A 21,369-nucleotide genomic window follows, 5' to 3' on the forward strand; every position below is an offset into this window, starting at 1 on the left:
TTCGAACGACTTGTTGATACCACGTCACGTATACTTGCTGCACTTGCCGGGTGAATTTGGACTAACACGGTATTAGAAGGTACCCCGTGACTTTTGTCGCCTCTGTGTATAATGAAGATAATGTGTTAAGTTTACGATTACTTTATATTATGGGAGTTCTTGAGGTATTATGTGTTTCGTTGAAGTACTGGGTGTACGATGATAAAGTTTATAAATGACCTCGGTCATTATGTCTGAAAATGAGGTCACAGCGATGCTAACACTGACTCCCCTCTTTTGTAAATAGTTTTCCTTTTCTCATAGTGATAAGGTAACGGGGTAGTGTGCTTGCCTATACGGAAGATCGAACAAATCGAGAAGTGGCTGATTTTAATTCTCAGCGCGTGATATTGTTTCTGTAGGACAACGCAGGGCGTGGTTCTACAGAGAATTTTATTCAGGTTTTTCCTGTTAATTAGGTGACTGTGTATATCAGACATTTGTGAAAAGTTAGTAGTGTTAGGGTAGGTGTATTACTTGGTGGAAACGGCTAGTAAGGTTACACTGTGTGGTGTTTCCTGAATTCCTACACTCTTATCCCTACGATATGGTGTTGCCAAAATGGACGAGTCACAGCTATAGGCTGAAAGAGAGTTATGTACTCCTCGGTGAGACAGCTTTCTGAGTAGTGCAGACCGGGACGGAATGGCCCGCCTAGCGTTTGGAGCAAATTTTTGAGATCTCAGTGATAAGAAAAAAAATTAAGAAGAATTGGGAACCGTTTATTTATACATTTTTATATTACAGTTTGCAAATGAAGAGAACATAAAATAATATGTTTCTTTTGCGTACCAATAAACGAAGAAAGTATCTTTTTACTTTTAATTTCTTTGATGATACATCTCACAAATGAGCGGAGCTCCATCGACCTCACTGTCTATGTCAGCTCATACCATATCATAGCCATAACAACAGTACGCGACTCAGTTGCGGCTTCTGGTTTCCTGAACGCTAATCAGTGCAGTTCTATCATATTCGTATGAAAATGTCGCTCTTGCACATCCTTAACATATTTAACAAGTTATAACTCTTACTCCTTATTGAAAACACAACGATACTTTTCGTACGATCTGTCATTTGTTGAAAAGAGATTGTTCTTTTTATTTTTTATGTATCGTCTTAAAGTTGTCAAAGGCACGACAAACTGTTTCTATACTTTTTCGTGGTTCATTGTTTTATTAACTATCGATTCAACAGCTTGTTCCATATTTTTCGTGGACCTATTTTACCTTTCCGTTTTCCATACATAATGACGTACCATCGGCAAACGAAAAAGAGAAAACATGCGGTATATTTCGTCAAATGGAGAGCAAAAGGTGACAGGGGAAGAACGAACTATACCAGTAGATCACATCGCCCCAAACGCATATCGATTGAGTAAATATGCAGTAACTACCGTAAAGTATTTTTTTCTCAACTGCGTTGTACACAAAGATAGCTAAGAACAAGCTGATTGAACTGATTTAGGTGAACTAAACGTTTATTGTGAAAAGAAAAGTATGACAGACTTACCTCAGTTGGGAACGGACGAATTCGCTCACTTTAATGGGCAGACTACTTAACACCGCTCGACAACATCTGCAACCTTATTAAACCATACAAACATTTGTTTGGTAAACACTTGTCAATCTGAGCACATTCTAACGCTTCTAGGCGAAATTAGACCTCTGAGGCCGTTCTGACTCGGTAGTCCATTCCGCTTCAGTTCAGTCTCCCCTACAGCTGGGAGCAGCGAGTGGACCATGAAAAGGGATCTAAGTGTGAAGAACTGAAGTGAGATATAGCAGAATTTTTGAATATGTTTGACATAAATGAAAACCACCTATTCCTTTATGTCTCCCTCTACTAAAATATTCTCTAACTATATCTTGATTTTCAAGAATGAAGTCATCAAAAACTACAACTGAGTTAACTTCAATTCATTTAATAGAATAATTTCATCATTATTTTCAATAAAATTACGAAATTTTTATTAATTAATTTGTCAATTTTTCTCATTTTTTTATAAGTTCTTAATGTTTCAGCTGATATAAGCTTTTAGAATAAACATACAACTGTTTAATTTTTTCCCATTTCAACCACCTGGGAGCTAGAATATAATTATCAATCATTAATGTTGTTTTTCCACAACGACTTGGTCCAATGATTGCACATTGAATTAAATTTGGTAAAAGATTACCATGTCTGTTTTTAACTTCGTTTGCTGAATTCTTATTCTTTGTTCCAGATCTATCATTTATTTACATAATTCTTACTAACATAAATGAGTAGATTATTTCAAATAAGTATTATTCTTCTATTCTGAAAAATGTTTAACTGATCCAATAGTGTTTCACTAACTGGTTTTCATTCATAATTTTTAATTCCACATATTACACCAAAAAAGACAAACTTTACTTTGATGGAGAAACAACAGAGATTCCAAATGGTCCACATAGTTTGAATAATTTATAAAAATGTATTCATTTAAAAAATAAAAATATACATATTAAAGCAGATGAAATTTTAGATAGAGCTGTCTTTCAAACTGATGTAAAATTATACATGGACATAAAAGAAAATAATATTGCAAGTGTGTTAGGATTTAATAATCAAATTATTGACGGGAAGAAAAAACTGTTCTTAAATATGTTCTTAAAATTACTTCATGCAAATTAAATAATAGAAATTTTAATTTGGCTTATGATCATTTTCATAGAGAAACTAATATTATTGCTTCATTTAAACCAAATGCTGAATTTGGTGGTAGCAAAATACTTTATGAACCAAATCATCTTATAAAAATTCCAGTTCTTGATACTGTTCTAAATTTATAGTAAACTGACGAAAATGACAATTTAATTTACTTTAATGGTGCTTATGTAACAGTTGATTTAAAAATGAATTTTTCAGTTAATAAATAATGAACCAAATCAAAAGTTATTAATTTCACTCAATTCCTGTTAATGAGAAAACAAAACATAATTTCAATCTTCCTAACAAGGACACAGAAATTAATATTAATATTGGTGATAGTTGGGTTCATCCGATTTTTCACAACTTTACATAACTTTTGATGTTATTCTCACAGATGGAAATGCTTTTTCTGCATATAACAGAAAATCATATTTTTAACTAATTGATAATTGTATTTTAAATATGTTTGATGTTACTACAATTAAAAAAGAAATATCATTGAACCTAGATCGAACATAATTTTATTTCTTCTCCAAACCTTATTCATGTAATTTCTTCCCTTTCGAATGAATCAAGTATGGAAGAATGTATTCTTAACAATGGAAATATTAAAACTATTCAGACTGAAGTTCTTTATCCATTAGAATTATTTGGTGGATTTTTTAAAGATAATTTCTTTAAAATCTTTGAAGGTGATTTAACTATTATTTTTAGTTGTAGTTCAAGAAAAGATTAGGAAGATTCTACTCTTCATTGGACTACAGAAAATGATAATTCTACTCTTCCAAAGGAAGGCAAAATACTTGAAAAAGTATGCAAATTCATGTTCCTGTTGTTAAATATAAACCAGAGTATTCACTTGAATTAGAACAAGAAAGACTCAACAATCCAAAAATTCCAATTTCTTTATTCAAACTTCAAACAATTGAATTTGATGGCTAACTGGGAAAAAGAAATTTAGAACTAATATTACTAATTATTATAATGATACATAAATTGATATATCTTACTTTATATTTATTGTTCTCCAAACTAATAGAAAAAATAACACAGGCCAACAAAAAATTTTTTTGAAATACCTTTTTTACTTTGATAGCTGATCTTTATAGATTTTTATGATCTGAATCCAATTCAAGCAATAGTTTTTTGTATCACCCATAGTTTTGGAACAATATGCTTATTATTATATAGTATAAAAATCATATGCTATATATTAAATGAGGAAATTAATGAAATGCTTTGTTACAACATAAGCATGGTTTGTATTTACAGGAAGCTACTTAAAAGAATGATATGTGTGAATAGAGGTTTCACTTGTCAGCTGGGATAGGTTTGTATTTTCTTTCTCTTTTTTCTTTGAAGCTTCTTGTACAGTTTTTTGTATGATGAGTCGCTTGCTGAACTTCTTGATGAAGTGACCAACAGTAGTCCCCCATCATGTTGGTGTTCCAACAGTCTTGGTTGCGTTTGTCCTTCACTTTAATGTCCTAGTGAAAACGCTCTCCTTGCTCCTCACTAGCATCTCCCATATTGCCAGGGAAGTGATCAAGGTGACTGTTCAAAAAGTAGACTTTCAGGCTCATTAAACATCCTAAAGTTTTAAACTTCTTTAACATTGTAGCTATAATAGAAACATATTCTGGGTCTTTCTCATGTCCTAAGAACTTTGTTACGACTTGCTTGAATGATACTCATGCTTCTTTCTCATTTAAGGTCATTGTAGATTCAAAGTTAACATCAAACATCAATTTTCTGAAAGGTGTGGAAACTTTTGGCAGAGATACTTAAAACATGGTCCATCTTTAGGCAAAGCCTTTACAAACTGTTTCAGTAGGCCTAACTTCATATGTAGAGGTAGCAGGAGTACCTTTTTTGGACCTGCAAGATTTTTGCATAGAATGTCCTTCTTGACAGGTTTTAAAGACTCCCTCACGGGCCAGTTCGTTCTGCAACAATATTGATCCCTAGCTCTACTGTTCCATTCACATAGGAAATATGGAAATTTGGTAAATCCACCTTGGTGACCAAGGAGCATGAATGATACTTTTAGATTGCCGCCATATATCATCCAACCATGAGCAGAATAGCCTATTTTATTTAATAATATTTCGAGGTTTTCATAGCTTTTTTTCATATGTACAGAATGTCAAACAGGTATAGAGGCATACATGTTACCACTGTGTAATAAAACAGCCTTTAAACTAGTTTTGGATGAATCCATAAACAGTCTCCAGTGTTCTTTTTTGTATTCAATATGAAACTCATTCATCAGACCAGGAATGTCTGAACAGTACACTAAATCACCTTCTAGTTGAAAAAACTTGGAAAATTGCTGCTCTCTATTTCTATACAAGTATATGCTGGTTCCAGCTGCCAATAATTTCTTTTCTTATAATCTAGAGCCAAGCAATTCAGCTTTTTCTTTTGTTATGCCCAGATCCCTAACCAAATCGTTAAGCTCAGACTGAGTAAACAATTTGGGCTCTAGACTTTCTGTATTACAATGGAATTCATCATCATCTGGTTCATCTAAATCAGATTGTACATCAGAAAATACATCTGTTGGAATAAAATTTAAATCATCTGGAGGTTCAGGAACTGCAAATTTACACCATGCACTACTAGGCATATGGCAGATGAAAGGTTAGGGTAGCTTATTACCTTCCTGTTTTTCGAATTATGACTTGTAATATCAACACTGCAAAAGTAGCAATCATCAGAATGATTTCTTGGCTCCCTACATATCATAGGAACAGCAAATCTAAAGGCTTTTTTCTCCTTTTTAGACCATTTTCTCAGATCTTCAATGCACACATAACATACTTCATGCAGCAACCGAGATTTATCTCGATCACGAAGTTTAGATCCAAAGTATGATAGATAAACCTTTTTCACAAAGTCTGTAATGTTACATTGGTGATTTTTAATCACAAATTCACCACAAGTACAACAAAAACTCTCAGCAGAGTTTTTACAACCACGATTAGACATTGTACTGAGCACATGTACAGGAAACGTGAAAGTGAGGTTAGGTTGACACCATCTGTTAACATAAAAATAGACTCGTCCTTTTCTTCGCCAGCAAATATTTTCCAGCAGTGCTACCAATGGCATCTACATTCATTACATCTCCTATTAAAATTATTTGAACTATATAAATTCTTTAAAAAATCGCTAAATTTAATAAATTGAGCTGTAAAATGTGAAGAAATGGTGGGTGATACAGTTTTTAAGTATCACATTGGGATTTCCCCACCTTAAAAACATAAGAATTACACATTTTCCACAAAAACATTTTTCCACTGTTGGCCTGTGAACTCAGTTAATTGATTCTTCTTTATTTGATCATGTTAAATTACAAAATATCTATGTTAAAAATGGAAGAAATGAAGTTTCCCCACAAGAATTATGGAATCTTGATCCACCAAACAGTGTTTCAAAGCTTATGAATCCTTTAGAGATTTTAAGAGAATAACTCAGTTAAATAATGACGTAAATGTAAGTCCATTCAATTTAATCAAAATTATTCATTCTATGTAATTAATTTGACTAGAAGAATGAATGTTTTAACTACTAAAAAAGCAACAATGAAATTATGTGCACCATTTAACAAGAATATTCAAAATGATACTATTGCATTTTTATTATGTATATGTAAAAATAATTTAACTTATGATTCACATCATAGAATGCTTACTGAAAATTTCGATTAATTAAAAAAATTAAAGAAGATAAGATAAAAACTGAAAACTTTAATTCTTCAAAAATTAAAAGTTACCCTCTTTGTACATTTTAATTTTTTTCATTCTTTAAATTTTTTCTTTACAAATAAAAATTGTCCACAAATGGTAGCACTGAAAATCTGTTAAGTGTACATATCGATTATATTAATGGTTGTTCAGAAGTGTTCACTAAGTTATCAGAACTTAAAACAATATAAATGTTATATAATTTCAAAAGCTGAACTTTTACCTACTAAATTTTGGGATAACATTTTATTACTTTGTGATGAAAAATGTAAAATTACTCTTCCCGATCATTATACTAAAATCTTCAAAATGATGTTGATAAAATAGATAAACTTGTAAATTTACATTTTGTTTATTGAGGTAAAGAAGTAAATAAAGCTTGACCTATTCATGTTATCGAATTTGAATAAATTTTAAAAATTTTGATGTTTTCTTTTCATTAAACTAAGATTTCCTCTACTATAATTTCCTAAGTTTTTTAATTAGCTGTGCTTTGTTTGCCATGTTTGTTTCAATTGTATTTATGTGACATTTAGTTTATCAGTACATGCAAATGAGATTTTTTGTTTGGGGAAACTTCAATCTTAAATTGTTGGTCAGAATCCTGCTAATTTAGTTTTTCGGTACAGGCAAATGAGATTTTTTGGGACTCGCTTCTCAGGTGGGATAGACTAAAATTTTAACTGTGAAATTAAATTCTTGGTCGGCATTCTGGAAATTTGACTCGGAAATGCTCTTTGTTCCAGAACTCTCTCAGACACACTACTCCAGTGAGGACTGTCTACAATATTAATATATGTGAAACCATTTAATGCTACCAATGTTTGTGGATATAGACTCATCAGAAAATATCTGTTAGAAGGTAGAGACTTTGTTACTTATATTGATCATGCCCCTGTAACATATGGATTCAAGCAGAAGAATGAGACAGCAACGTCAATCTAATTATGTTATCTCCAATATATTTCATAGTTTACAACACATTTGCGACATATTTCTCGTAAAGCAAATTTTGTAGCTGATAGCTGTTTCTAGGCTTGAAGAATTGGTTCCAATTAACCATGAACAGATAGCCCAAGCACAAGAAGCTGATAGCTGTTTCTAGGCTTGAAGAATTGGTACAATTAACTATGACAGATAGCCCAAGCACAAGAAAAGGACGAAGAGCTTCATCAACTGCAATCTGGCAACAATACTTCGCTTGAATTAAAATACTATTTGACTCAGACAGGAATGCAATTGTGGTGTGATGTCTCGACTCAAAATATTCGACCTTATATTCATGAACAATTTCATTACACTATTTTTCAACCTTATCATAATTTGGGTCATACAGGTATCAAGACAATTGTAAAAATGATTACCTCAAGATGTGTCTGGATGAATATGAAAAGGGCCATTGCAAATTGGTCACGAGCATGTAATGCTTCTCAAAAAAAAACAAGATATCACGACATGTGCATTCACCAATTGGGAACTTTCCCGACACAGATGAACGTTTTAAAGTAATTCATCTGGATTTGATAGGGCCAATACCTCCTTCTGATGAATATACATATTGCTTAACATGCATCGATAGAGTTACGAATTGGACAGAGGTAATACCACTTCAGGATATACAGGCAGAAGCTGTAGCTCAAGCTTTCTTCAATTGTTGGATTACTAGATTGGCACACCTTATCAAATAGCAACCGATCGCGGAAGACAATTTAATTCTGAGCTATTTCAAGCACTGTCAAAATATGTGGTTGTAATCAAACTCAGATCACTGCATATCATCCTCAATCCAATGGAAAAATAGAAAGATTTCATCGCACACTTAAAGCAGCAATTTTGTTCACATTCAACTACAAAATCGACTCAAAGAATACCTGTAATCCTTGTTGGTCTTCGTTGCTCAATCAGAGAAAACACGAATGTTACGATAGCAGAAATGGTTTATGGTTCACCCATCAGGATACCTGATAATTTTTTTCAAGAAGTCGGAACAAAAAGTGATTCAGACTTACCCCAATTTGTTTCACAACTAAAACAATATATGAACTAGCTGAAACCTGTGCAAATAACTCACAAAGTAAAACAGACACCATTGGTATACAAGGACCTCAGCACGTCAACGCACGTATTTATAAGGGCTGACAGAGTTAAAAAAGTCGTTAGAACCTCTATATGAAGGCTCATACGAAATCGTGGAAAGAACACCAAAATTTTCAAAATTAACGACCAAGTAAAAAACATTTCCTTCGACCGATTGAAACCTGCATATTTGCTGAACGAAGACGTTAGATTGCCGGAAGATACTCCAGTTTCACCACCACCCCAGGACATACAACTTGAAGATAAAAAACCACAAACATCAAGAACGGGTCACGCAATTCGATTTCCCTCAAGACTAGTGGACGTGGTAAAGTGAATTGTGACTGTCTTACTGAGAAGGGGGTGATGTGGGAGCAGGTTGCTCTTCCATATAGTGTTTTGGTGTGTTAGTGAGTGTTTTGACATCGATAATGTTGGCTTCAGAGCTAAATGTTCTGTGATATCACAAGAGACAAAAGAAGATTGTTTTTGAGAGTTGTAAAATGTATCGTTGCCTAAGCAACACGCCGATTCACGTCTTATAAAATGTTATAACAAAGAAGTTTTAAGTTCTTATTTGGGTGTTTGTTTACCTGTGTTAGACACCACCGGCACTCTCATATATCTTCCTGTCTTCTGTCCGCTTCTTTCCTGTTTTCTTCTCGTTGGGCGTTTGCCGAAATTTCTGTTTTCTGATTTTTTTTCCCGTGTCCATGTCTTATGAGGAGATGTTCAGTCTCTTGGGGTCTTCCATGGTTTCTTTTACCCATTTCGTTTTCACTGTATTAGTTCTCACTATTTAAAAATTTTCTTGGTAAATCTATTTTCGTTCAACTTATGTACGTGTCTGTAGAACTTTGCCATTCTTTTCGTGATGTTGTTTCTAATGAAGAAACCCTCACCATCTTGTGAAACGACCTCTGCAGCTCCAAAGATTTGCTGGAAGGACAATTATTGTTATCTTAACGCTTTAGTGATGGTTCAGAATTGCGTTCACGTAAGCTACCATGTTTGCTAGGCATACATCATTCGTAAAGGATATTTTTACCAGTGGTTTACAACCTCCGCAAGTAAGCTACTGACTCTGTCCCCATCGCAAAATTTCTTGCAGAAAATTAACGGGGAACGATGTCAGAGCAGGTGGGAACATGTGTGATAATTTCTCACCAAAATGAGTGCTATGGTGACATTGCAAATAAGCGAACGTTCAGATTATGTAGAACGGTGACCAGCATAATTTCAAACAACGGAGCCGACTACTTCATTTACCTTCTCCTTGATTAGCTCTTAAGCTGTACCTTCTTGCTCGAATGTTACTTACTGTTTTCTTTCATTACTTGTTGTCTTCGTTCTCTCACGGCCTTTTTTTTTCTGCAGATACAGTTGTACAACTTTTATGCGTAACAACGTCTTTTGTGACTAATAAAAGTATTTCGTTCTCTTTTAAACCACCGTCAGAGGTCACAGTACCCAAACGCGTTTGATTATATTTTTAAAGCATTTTCAATGGTCAGTATAACAATAATACAGCGACCACTGAAGATGCTTTATAATAAAGCGAAACGCTTTCAGTCTTAAGATTTCTTACAAAGGGACGCTTCTTCCCGCTGCTTTTGGCCCCTCAACCTAAAACCATGTAACTCGTTTTTGTGATTATCCCCTTACTTTTTAGTATGTTGACCTAGTATTCTCTAACATGAAAGTGGTGAAAAGCTACTTTAAATCACGTTGTGTAGAACTACGTGTAAAAGTAAATGTAATTTCGACTGTTTAACTGAAAGAGAGATGAAGAAGGTTTCACAGTTTCTCACCGTTGCCGAGAATGGACTGCGAGTCGGTGTGGATGACGTCTACGAAGTCGGCGTCGCTGGGGTCCAGCCGTACGAACTCCGGCATGTACGTGTAGGACGGATCTGCCGGGTCCAGACCTGAAACCACGCCACGCACCGCTCAGGTCCCAGAGGTCTTTACTCACTTACATCACGAAGGAACAGGACTACATGTGGAACACTTGGAAGACTTAATACACGACATGTGCTTTATAACTGCATGGTGACAATGGCGTACAGTTCGTTGTATTTTATCTGACTGTTAGCGAGGTTAGTCTTAGTAAATAAATCATTACCGTAAGTGTTAAGTATAATGCAAAACACGAGAGGTCTGCCTATAGGTCAAGACATTTCCTGCAAGAAGGCAATTCTAAGGAATTATCTTAGTTTTTAAATTTATGTACCACGAGGTTTGCCTGGAAAGTAATGCACCGCATTTTTTTTCATGAACAATTCCTTATGAACTTAATGAGAATTACACCCACACGAAATAATGGTGTTTTATCTACACACCCTATTTTTCCACGTAATCTCCGTCCCGTTCTGTGGCCTTCTTCCAGCGCGAAACAAGGGTGTGTGTGCCCTGTCGGTACCAAACCCTGTCCTGGTGACGGATCGTCCTCAAAATGTCTTCCACGAATGACATCCTTTAATGGCGAATGCCAACATCAATTCGCTGCAAGATGTCAGGTGTGACAACCGTGGGTGGTCTTCCTGACCGCTGCAAATCGTGGAGCTCCACCGAACCGCCTTCTGATGACGACACCCTCCGTGCCTAGCGACTAACTGTACTTCTGTCGACAGCAGATGCTCCATAGACTTTGCCCAAGCGTTTGTGAATATTCCCCACCGTTTCTTTCTCTGCAGGGACAAATTCAATGACGGCACGTTGATTGTAACGTGCATCACGTACAGACGTCATTTTGAAACCGTCCTGCACCTACGCTTATCTGTCGGAAGTGACGGTAACTTGGCGCGCTCACTCAAGGACACTTCAGATAATACAAACGTAACGTTCAGCATTCGTAGCATTGTTTTCAGCTGAGAAAAAAAATGAGGTGCATTACTTTCTGGGCAACCCTCTTAGCATTTCACTGCTGACTATACTACTATCATTTCACACCTAATCCAAATTACAAATAATAAATATCTCAATTCTTCATTAGAGAAAAGTTGCAAAAAATAATAGATTTAGTATCATAAATATTATTAAGCGCTGTAGTTTATTTACTTTACAGTAAATACTACAAATGATTTCCCTGGAGGCAGTTGTCTTGAAACTATCTTAAAATTAATGCTTATGCACAACACAGTACTTACCAAGTCCACTTTCTGTTTGTTTTCTTCTATAACAATGTTTTGCTAACATACCAGTTCTCGATATATCCTACAAACATAAGACATCTGTCGTTTCTCCTTCTCTCCTGACCCCATCGTCGATGGAAAGTTAAATCCTACACTTCCTATATAATACGAAGGGCGTTCAGAAAGTAAGCTCCGATCGGTCGCGAAATGGAAACGACTATGAAAATCCGATAAAGCTTTGCACAGATGTGTTGGGTAGTGTCTCTAGTATAACCCCAATTAGCATCACGTCGCTCTTCTCATTTCTGAGCTCGCAGTGAGTGCGTAAAGATGTCTAGAAAATAGTGTCTGCCGCCAAGTACGAGGGCCTGGTGAGAAATTTCGCCTGAAGCTATGCAGCTAACATTACATAACTGTCGTGCTGTTTCTTCTTCAAGACAATTCTCAGCCGCATTCTGCAGGGGCAATGAAGATGCTCCTGCATCGTTTTCAAATGGAAATGTGAGATTACCCACAATACAGTCCGCAATTGTCTCCCCCTGAGTTTCATCTCTGGTCACATGAACCGCTGTCTTTGAAGACAACATTTTGACACAGACAACGAGGTGTAGGCCAGCGTGGAGAATTGGCGGAAAGCACTGGCGGCTGCCTTCTATGATGAGGCTATTGAAAAGTTGGTACAACGCTATGACAAAAGTCTAAGTCAGAACGGCGACTACGTAGAGAAGTAGCTGAAAGGTGTAGCTAATTGTTACAAGTAAAACATTTCTGATGTTCACTGTGGTTTCAATTTGGCAATCGATCGGAGCTTACTTTCTGAACAGGCCTCGTATCTGCAGTTCGTCTAGTGCTGAAGATGATGGTTCGAACGTTTCTGGCTTTTCATCAGGATGGTCGTGTCTGAGTGGCTCGTTCCCCGTGATGCACTGAGCGTTGCTTAGTCACATTGCGTGCGTCAAAATCCACGCCCTCGTTTGCGTCCGTGAGCGTTCGCAGCCGGTTATTTGTGTCTCACGTCTCCTCTGCCACCAGAGAATGTGCCAAAGAAGCGCAACCTTCATTTTTACCGCTGCTTGACTTCAATCGTCTCCTTAATGAGACTTTCACAGAACCTAGGTATCTGTGCCTAGGTATAGATATTGTCGTAAGTTAGACGGAGGTGACAAAAGTCATGTGTTACCTCCTGATATCGTGTTGGACCTCCTTCTGCCCGGCATAGTGCATCAGCTAGATGTGGCATGTACTCAACAAGCCGTTGGAAGTCCCATGCAGAAACATCGAGCCATACTGCCTCTAAAGCTGTCTATAACTGCAAAAGTGTTGTCGGTGCACAATTTTGTGTATGTTTCATAAATGTACTTTCGGATTCATGTCGGGCAATCTAGGTTGTCAAACCATTCGCTCGAAGCGTCCAGAATGTTCTTCAAACTAATCGCGAACGATTGTGGTCTGGTGACATCGTTATTTGGGAAAATGAACGCCATGCATGACTGCAAATGAAGGGCTTATTTCAACAGTGCTACAAGTCCATTACCTCCACTTTCCTATCTATAATGCTTCTGACATTAATGGTCCAAACAAACAGAGAGAAAGGTTCATCTCTAGCAAGAATCCATATCCTTGAATATTTCTGGTATCTCAACTACAGATTTTTCAGAGCTCATTTAACTTAGGCCATAAAATTTTTAACGTTCCACCTAACAAATTCGCAATTTAAATTATAAATTATAAATAACTGCTTTAATAAATAATATTCAATTTGATTACGATGATAAATAAATTTATTTATTGCATCAGAGGTTTTATTCGTTGTATCATTCTTTTGAGCTTTTTTTTAGTAGAACACTAGCATCAGTAGAATAACGTCTTATCTATCGACAGTCGTTAGACACTTTTTAGTTAAAGATTGATTTCCTCGGTCCAGTTTTTCACAGTAAAGATGTACATTTACAGTCTGTCCAGGTTTCAGTGCTTCGACATGAATGATTCCGCAAATACTCCATCAAATACCTTTTTGACGTGTAAGCCTGGCTTAGTAGTGCTTCTTGGTTATTCATTCAGAGAGAGCTACTGCCTTTTGCGTTTTAGAATAACATCGAGTCCCATTTTTCATCTCCAGTGTTCCAGCGATCAAAAAATGTTTCTGCAGTGTGCCGCTGAAGCAATAAGTTGCATGTGGTGAATCGGTTAGCTTTTTTGTCTTTACCAATCTGCTGTATATTTTCTTGCATGGTCGACCAAAGTTGGTAACGTGCTTTTGTCAGTTTCTCGATTGTCGAACATGGCTTTCCTTCCACTTCCACCCTTAATATTTAATTGTCCAAAGTTGTCAGTTTTCCTGATCAGTACAAGCGGAAAGATGAAAATTACCAGATTCAAACTTAGAAAATCACCTTTGACATTTACGAACGTCTAATGCATTTGGACAAACATCACAATTAATGTATTCGGTAGCAACTGTTGTGTTACTACCCTACCGAACCTAAAAAAGTGTACCCCTTCTGGTATTTGCCTGGTCATCTTACCATAAATATCAAAAACATCAACATTTAATTATTTACGAGTAAACGAATAACTCTAGCCTAAAATATCTTTGACATGACTCTGAAGCTGATTAATGACAAACTAATGTCGACATATGCCGAAACGACATTACCTTCTGGTCCTCCTAGAAGTAAGTATTAGTACCGATGATGAATAAAAAGAATTCTGTCGATAATACATAATATGGTTAACTAACGATTTGATCTTTTTCCTCACAGACGAGGCGCAACTGACGCAGCAGCAGCGATCGCGCAACACGGAAACAGTGTTATTTAACCACACACACAGTTTAATAAATATGATACTAAATGCGTCAGTGTGAGTATAAGATGGCTCGTGAATTCTACCCAACGTTGCCCGAAAACTCACGATTTAGCGACGCCCTGGACAAGTGTACAGCTTGTATAACATCGCAGTCTTGATAACAATATATGATTGAATAAATGATCTCTAGCCTGGAAACCATGCGTTTCCGGACATAAGTTCATTAGACCTTTCTTGTTCTGTATCCTCTCATCGATCAATCCCTAGAGTCTGTACACAGTGGAAAAAATCACGCGTATACAGAAAACATAAACCTCATACCTTGACATGAGTGTTAACAAGTACATCATACGTGGCAGTGGTATTCTCAATACATTGCCAGTTGAATATCAGATCCCCGGATAAATTATTTTGGACCTGGAACGGTGATGAAAAAGCATCCATCTTGTGGTAATAAAGGATTTAAGATACTAGACAATGCCTGCTAGGAGCATGATATTTCCTATGCTACAAATAAAGAATATCATGCTGTAGATCGAATAATTGCTGATAAAGCGAAGCAAATACGCAGGAGAAAGGACGCAGGCGTAGGAAAACACAGTGAAGCAGTTGTAGTTCACAGAGCAATGCGGGCCAAATTTAATTTGAGTTGTGGAATAAATTTCAAGCAAATTATAAATATTGTTCGTCATACCCTAAAGAAAAAACCATAAATGTTTTTAAAAAAATTACATCCAGTCAGCAGTGGCAGCGGCTAAAAGTGCCTGAAGTGAAAAAGAAGAAAGAGCCATTTTAAAACCCGTAGGGTTCTACTAATACCTAGAACATCGGGAGAAATCACTCCGTTTCTAATCCCAGCACTGACCAGATTGTCAGTTATGGCAGCTGGCCACATGAGGTGCTGCCATAGCCCAAACTAAAAAAATACACAGAATGTAGGGGAATAACTACAGGAGTCTGAAAGGCATAATAGAATGAGCGAGGCTGTCGCTATCAGAAAAGGATTGCTGACTCAACTTATAAATTTCACCAGTATTATTCTCCAACACCTGGCTCCTCGAGAAATATAAAATCACCCTTACTATATTATCAGATAGACCGCTTACCTACATAAATCTAATAAAACTCGTCAAGAAACTCGAACTAACAACATTTCATGGAGTGTTTATGCAGAATACATTGCCAAACACAATGTGGAAATGCTAAGAATATGAAATTGTTACGTCAGATGTTATACAAGGATATGCACTCACTGGGTTGCATATGTTAAAAAATCAAAATACCATCCCCTACTTTCACTCGTTTGGCTATATGAGACCACTTTACCTACAAGGACCATGTGTTTACAATTTTAGACGCTACCATGACTTCAATTCATATCTTTGTGATCATCTCTGTCTAATGTTTCTCTGATGGATGCATAAATGTTTCTCTGATGGATGCATAAAAACAAGCTGTAAGCATATTACTGTGGCAGTTGAGTTTTAGTTGTGACGTCGTACACTCTATTAAGAGCTTACTACGTTTCCCCAACAGAACCAAGCAAGCGGAGTGGAGCATTGCATGTATCAGTCTGGAAATATATACGCAACTACATAGCTAACATCACTGAGGCGATCAATAAACTACATCTAGGAGGTAGTAAAGTTGTTGAAATACCTCCTAGTTCATACGATGTTAATGATTTAGAAACGTACATAAAGCAATTTGTACAAGGCTTTGAGCTCTGCGCTAACATTAAAATGCTTAAAATGGAGATAAAAACAGCAAAATCTGTCAGAAGACTTTAGACAAGAAGATTTATTAGGACTGTTAGTGCACTTCTCGAGGAACCACGTGTTGGAGCATAATACTGACGAAATTTATGAGTTGAATCAGCAAGTCGATATTCTACCTGTTAGCACAATTCGCATTGAGTATATCTTCACAACAAATTCGTACCTTAATGATAGATTAATTCATAGAACCCTACGGAATTTTTCCTACAGTGGGTCAAGGCTACATAAATGGGAAGAGTCCAGCAATCCAATATACCAGCCAGTGACAATTCAGACATAATATCATATGGAGTTGAATATCATACATCAGAACAGGAATCTTGTCGAGTTATGAGATGAAGAAATAATAGTACATCGTTATCTGAAGTAGCAGCATGCGTATAAAGTATAAATACAACACATTCATGCATCGATCAGAAGACGAGTTCATAGTGGAAGCAAACACAATAACATATGAGAATTACGAGTTTCTTAAATCGATACAAGTGAAACCTCACAATGACGTCACTCACTATAAAAACTCCAGTTCAATATGACAACTGGATCGATTGTTAGGAATATTTCTCCCACAAACCTATGGCTTCGATGACCTTTAATAATAACAACAAGATAAGAATTAGCCTTCAACAACAAGATGAGTTGACACATCCAAGCAACAGTTTCCTGCTTTTGGGAGGAAGATTTGTCCTCACAAAGAAAATGTAATGAATTCCCCTTTCTGGTTTAAGCAATATCATACGAACTTTATATCTGTAGTTTCGAGCTCAACCGCACAGGAAATGTTGGAATCACATCAACTTTGGACCTGAATGCATTAGGAAATGCTGGATGGTTCATAGTTCATGCGACATGACCGTTTTAGTGTCTGTATCCAACTCAAAATGTTAATGGGTTTCTCTGAGGATAATAAGTAGTTCATTATGAATGCCAGACAGTAACTGATTCTAGCACAATGTACTACAGACAATAACTCATACATTCAAGGAGTGTCATCAGAAGAGACTAAAACTGTGCTGGATAAATTGGTGTTAAAAGTACCCCTGTGTCAGTATCAGAATAAAAGCATCTTAAAAATAACGCTTTTGTTGCTTGTGGCTGCTTGGCTGCTTCAATACCGCGAAACACCATGTACAGTCTTACACTGCGGTGTGCAAAAGGATTGAAGGACTTTTCTGTGGGGAACAGCGTCTCAGGACTTGTTGAGACGGTGAAATAGGAAATTGAGAAAGTTTTGCAGCAAATGCTGGTGCTGGATATAAATAAGTTGGTCTGATCAATTCCTCTACATTTCAGCCTGAGCATCATTGACAACTGCATTGTGAATATGAAGCATCAGTCTGGCAGTTCTAGTGGTGATGGCATGGGTAGCCACCCTCATTTGTCAGATGACCTTGACATACCGTAAAAACTCTTTGATGACCAAAGCATGCTTTCCTCATGAATAATTCACAGGCTTGTAAGTAGACATGTTTATCTATTTATGTATGTATGTTGTACATAAATTTTTTAAGTCGTTTAGGTAATCTAAATATCTTTAAATATGTTGTGAGCGAGATAACAGCATGTCGTCACTGCACCTTGATGATGTAACCACGGCCACAACAGGCCATGACGCCATTTTGTACTCAGATCTCAAGAGTTTTCAGTCACAGTGTATGCGAGCAAATGTGTCCTATTGACTATGAGATATTACAATCATAGGCCATGATACTGTTTTCCAATTAAAGCTCATAGTGAACGATGCCCATCATTGAGGAGCAGATGCGTGAGTCTTATTATTACTACTTTTATCAACAGTACTAAGGATTTCCGCTTACATAGAATGCTTATGATGTGTCCATCTTTTTAGAAGTACTTGATGACAAGGTAGCCACAGATATGAGTGCTTTATTGAATGAAAAAATATCAGAATATACATGCCACATGATGCAGATAACAAGTGGCTAAAATCACATATTAATGGTGGTGAGCCTCACTGTATCAGAAATAATTACTATTATTTCTTTCCTTTCTCAGACGTTATGTCTGGTTAAAAATGGAAAGTGACGCGGGCCTTGATCAAGCATGACTTCCTTTTAAGTGTACGGTATATGTTACATTGCATTTAGGAACTTTCGGTTAATTGAACATGTATCAATAATTACAGATTTCTGTTTTTGTATATGTAAGTTTGGATGTAACTGTATTGCGTTGATGTACTGGTGGATATTGTGTGGTATGATTCCTGTAGTTGATAGTATAATTGGTAAAATGTCAACTTTATCCTGATGCCACATGTCCTTGATTTCCTCAGCCAGTTGGATGTATTTTTCAATTTTTTCTCCTGTTTTCTTCTGTATATTTGTTGTATTGGGTATGGATATTTCGATTAGTTGTGTTAATTTCTTCTTTTTATTGGTGATTATGATGTCAGGTTTGTTATGTGGTGGTGTTTTATCTGTTATAATGGTTCTGTTCCAGTATAATTTGTATTCATCATTCTCCAGTACATTTTCTCGTGCATACTTGTATGTGGGAACGTGTTGTTTTATTAGTTTATGTTGTATGGCAAGTTGTTGATGAATTATTTTTGTACATTGTCGTCTTCTGGTGTATTCTGTATTTGCTAGTATTGTACATCCGCTTGTAATGTGATCTACTGTTTCCATTTGTTGTTTGCGAAGTCTGGATTTATCTGTTGTGGTATTGGGATCTTTAATAATATGCTTGCTGTAATATCTGTTGTTTATTGTTTGATCCAATATTGCAATCATGAATCCTTCTGTCTCACTGTATATACTGCCTTTTCTTAGCCATTTGTTGGATGCGTCTTGATTGATGTGTGGCTGTGTTAGATGATATGGGTGCTTGCCATGTAGTGTTTTCTTTTTCCGATTTACGTTCTTCGTGTCTGTTGATGTTACGTGATCTAAAGGGTTGTAGAAGTGGTTATGAAATTGCAGTGGTGTAGCCAATGTATTTATATGAGTGATTGCTTTGTGTATTTTGCTAGTTTCTGGTCGTTCTATAAAGAATTTTCTTAAATTGTCTACCTGTCCATAATGTAGGTTTTTTATGTCGATAAATCCCCTTCCTCCTTCCTTTCTGCTTAATGTGAATCTTTCCGTTGCTGAATGTATGTGATGTATTCTGTATTCGTGGTATTGTGATCATGTAAGTGTATTGAGTGCTTCTAGTTCTGTGTTACTCCATTTCACTACTCCAAATGAGTAGGTCAATATTGGTATAGCACAAGTATTTATAGCTTTTGTCTTGTTTCTTGCTGTCAATTCTGTTCTCAGTATTTTTGTTAGTCTTTGTCTATATTTTTCTTTTGGTTCTTCTTTAATATTTGTATTATCTATTCCAATTTTTTGTCTGTATCCTAGATATTTAAATCCATGTTTTTTCCATCGCTTCTATGCAGTCGCTGTGGGTATCCAATATGAAATCTTCTTGTTAAGTGTGTTTTCCCTTGACTTTGCTATTTTTCTTACATTTGTCTGTTCCAAAAGCCATATTTATGTCATTGCTGAATACTTCCGTTATCTTTAGTAATTGGTTGAGTTGGTGATTTGTTGCTGCCAGTAGTTTTAGATCATCCATGTATAGCAAATGAGTGATTTTGTGTTGGTATGTTCCAGTAATATTGTATCCATAATTTGTATTATTTAGCATGTTGGATAGTGTGTACAGAGTAAGGCCTAACCAGAAAGGACTTAACGAGTCTCCTTGCTATATTCCACACTTAATCTGTATTGGCTGTGATGTGATATTATTTGAATTTGTTTGGATATTAAGTGTGGTTTCCCAATTTTTCATTACTATGTTTAGGAACTGTATCAATTTAGGATCTACTTTGTATATTTCCAATATTTGTAGTAACCATGAGTGGGGTACACTATCAAAAGCTTTTTGGTAATCAATGTATGCGTAGTGTAGCGACCTTTGTTTAGTTTTAGCTTGATATCTCACCTCTGCATCTATTATAAGTTGCTCTTTAGATCCTCGTGCTCCTTTGCAACAGACTTTTTGTTCTTCATTTATAATTTTCTTCTGTGTTGTATGTGTCATTAATTTCCATGTAATGACTGAAGTTAATATTTTGTATATTGTTGGTAGGCATGTTATAGGGCGATATTTAGCTGGATTTGCTGTGTCTGCTTGATCTTTAGGTTTCAGATAAGTTATTCCATGTGTAAGTGTATCAGGGAATGTGTATGGGTCTGCAATGTAACTGTTAAATAATTTAGTTAGATGTGAATGTGTTGAGGTGAACTTCTTTAGCCAGAAATTTACTATTTTATCTTTTCCAGGGGCTTTCCAATTGTGAGTAGAATTTATTACTTGGGTGACTTCATGTTGCAAAATTATCACTTCAGGCATTTGTGGTATCATCTTGTATGTGTCTGTTTCTGCTTGTATCCACCATGCATGCCTGTTATGCTGTACCAGGTTTGACCATATGTTGCTCCAGAAGTGTTCCATGTCTGTTATGTTTGGTTCATTGTCTATTTTAATGTGTGTGTTATCTATTGTCTGGTAAAATTTCTTTTGGTTTGTGTTGAATGTTTGGTTTTGGTTCCTTCTATTTTCACTTTTTTTGTATCTTCTAAGTCATTTGGCCAATGCTTGTAATTTCTGCTTCTTTTCATCTAATTGCTCTATCGCTTCTTGTTGTGAGATTTTACCTAACCATTTTCGTTTTTTGTCTGACATTTCATTTCTTATAAATTGTGTTAGCTGCCCAATGTCTTTTCTCAGTTTTTCTATTCTGATCTGTAGCCTGTGTTGCCATGCTGGTTTTGTGGGTTTCTTCTGTGTGTTGGTTGGTTCTGATCTCTGCCTAGTGTGTATATTTAGTGTAGTGAGTGCTCCTATATAAACCAGTAGTTGTAACTCTTCCATAGTTGTATTTTCATTTATTTTTTGTGTATGATTGTGTCGATAATTGTTATTGTTCTTTCGACTTGTGGGTTATTTGGTGATCTATGCAAGAATGGGCTAATGTCTATATTTGTGTCTTTGTATTCTATATATGTCAGCTGAAATTTGTCTTCTATATCTAACATGTGTGTAAGCAGCTGCAGCAGCAAGTCGTATACTCCTAGCACACTCATTTCTTACATA

At 36.0% G+C, this 21,369-nt stretch overlaps 1 protein-coding gene across 1 annotated transcript in view; it reads right to left on the bottom strand.

Moving 5' to 3' along the window:
- LOC126263161 (pancreatic triacylglycerol lipase-like) overlaps positions 1-21,369 on the bottom strand; it is a 268,537-nt gene that overhangs the window by 140,833 nt on the left and 106,335 nt on the right. Inside the window, exon 6 of the mRNA XM_049960238.1 lies at positions 10,352-10,468. Within this exon, the coding sequence (XP_049816195.1) occupies positions 10,352-10,468 (117 nt within the window). The remainder of the gene's footprint in view (positions 1-10,351; positions 10,469-21,369) is intronic.

This window comes from Schistocerca nitens, chromosome 1 (assembly GCF_023898315.1).
Source record: "Schistocerca nitens isolate TAMUIC-IGC-003100 chromosome 1, iqSchNite1.1, whole genome shotgun sequence".
NCBI classification, from domain to species: domain Eukaryota; kingdom Metazoa; phylum Arthropoda; class Insecta; order Orthoptera; family Acrididae; genus Schistocerca; species Schistocerca nitens.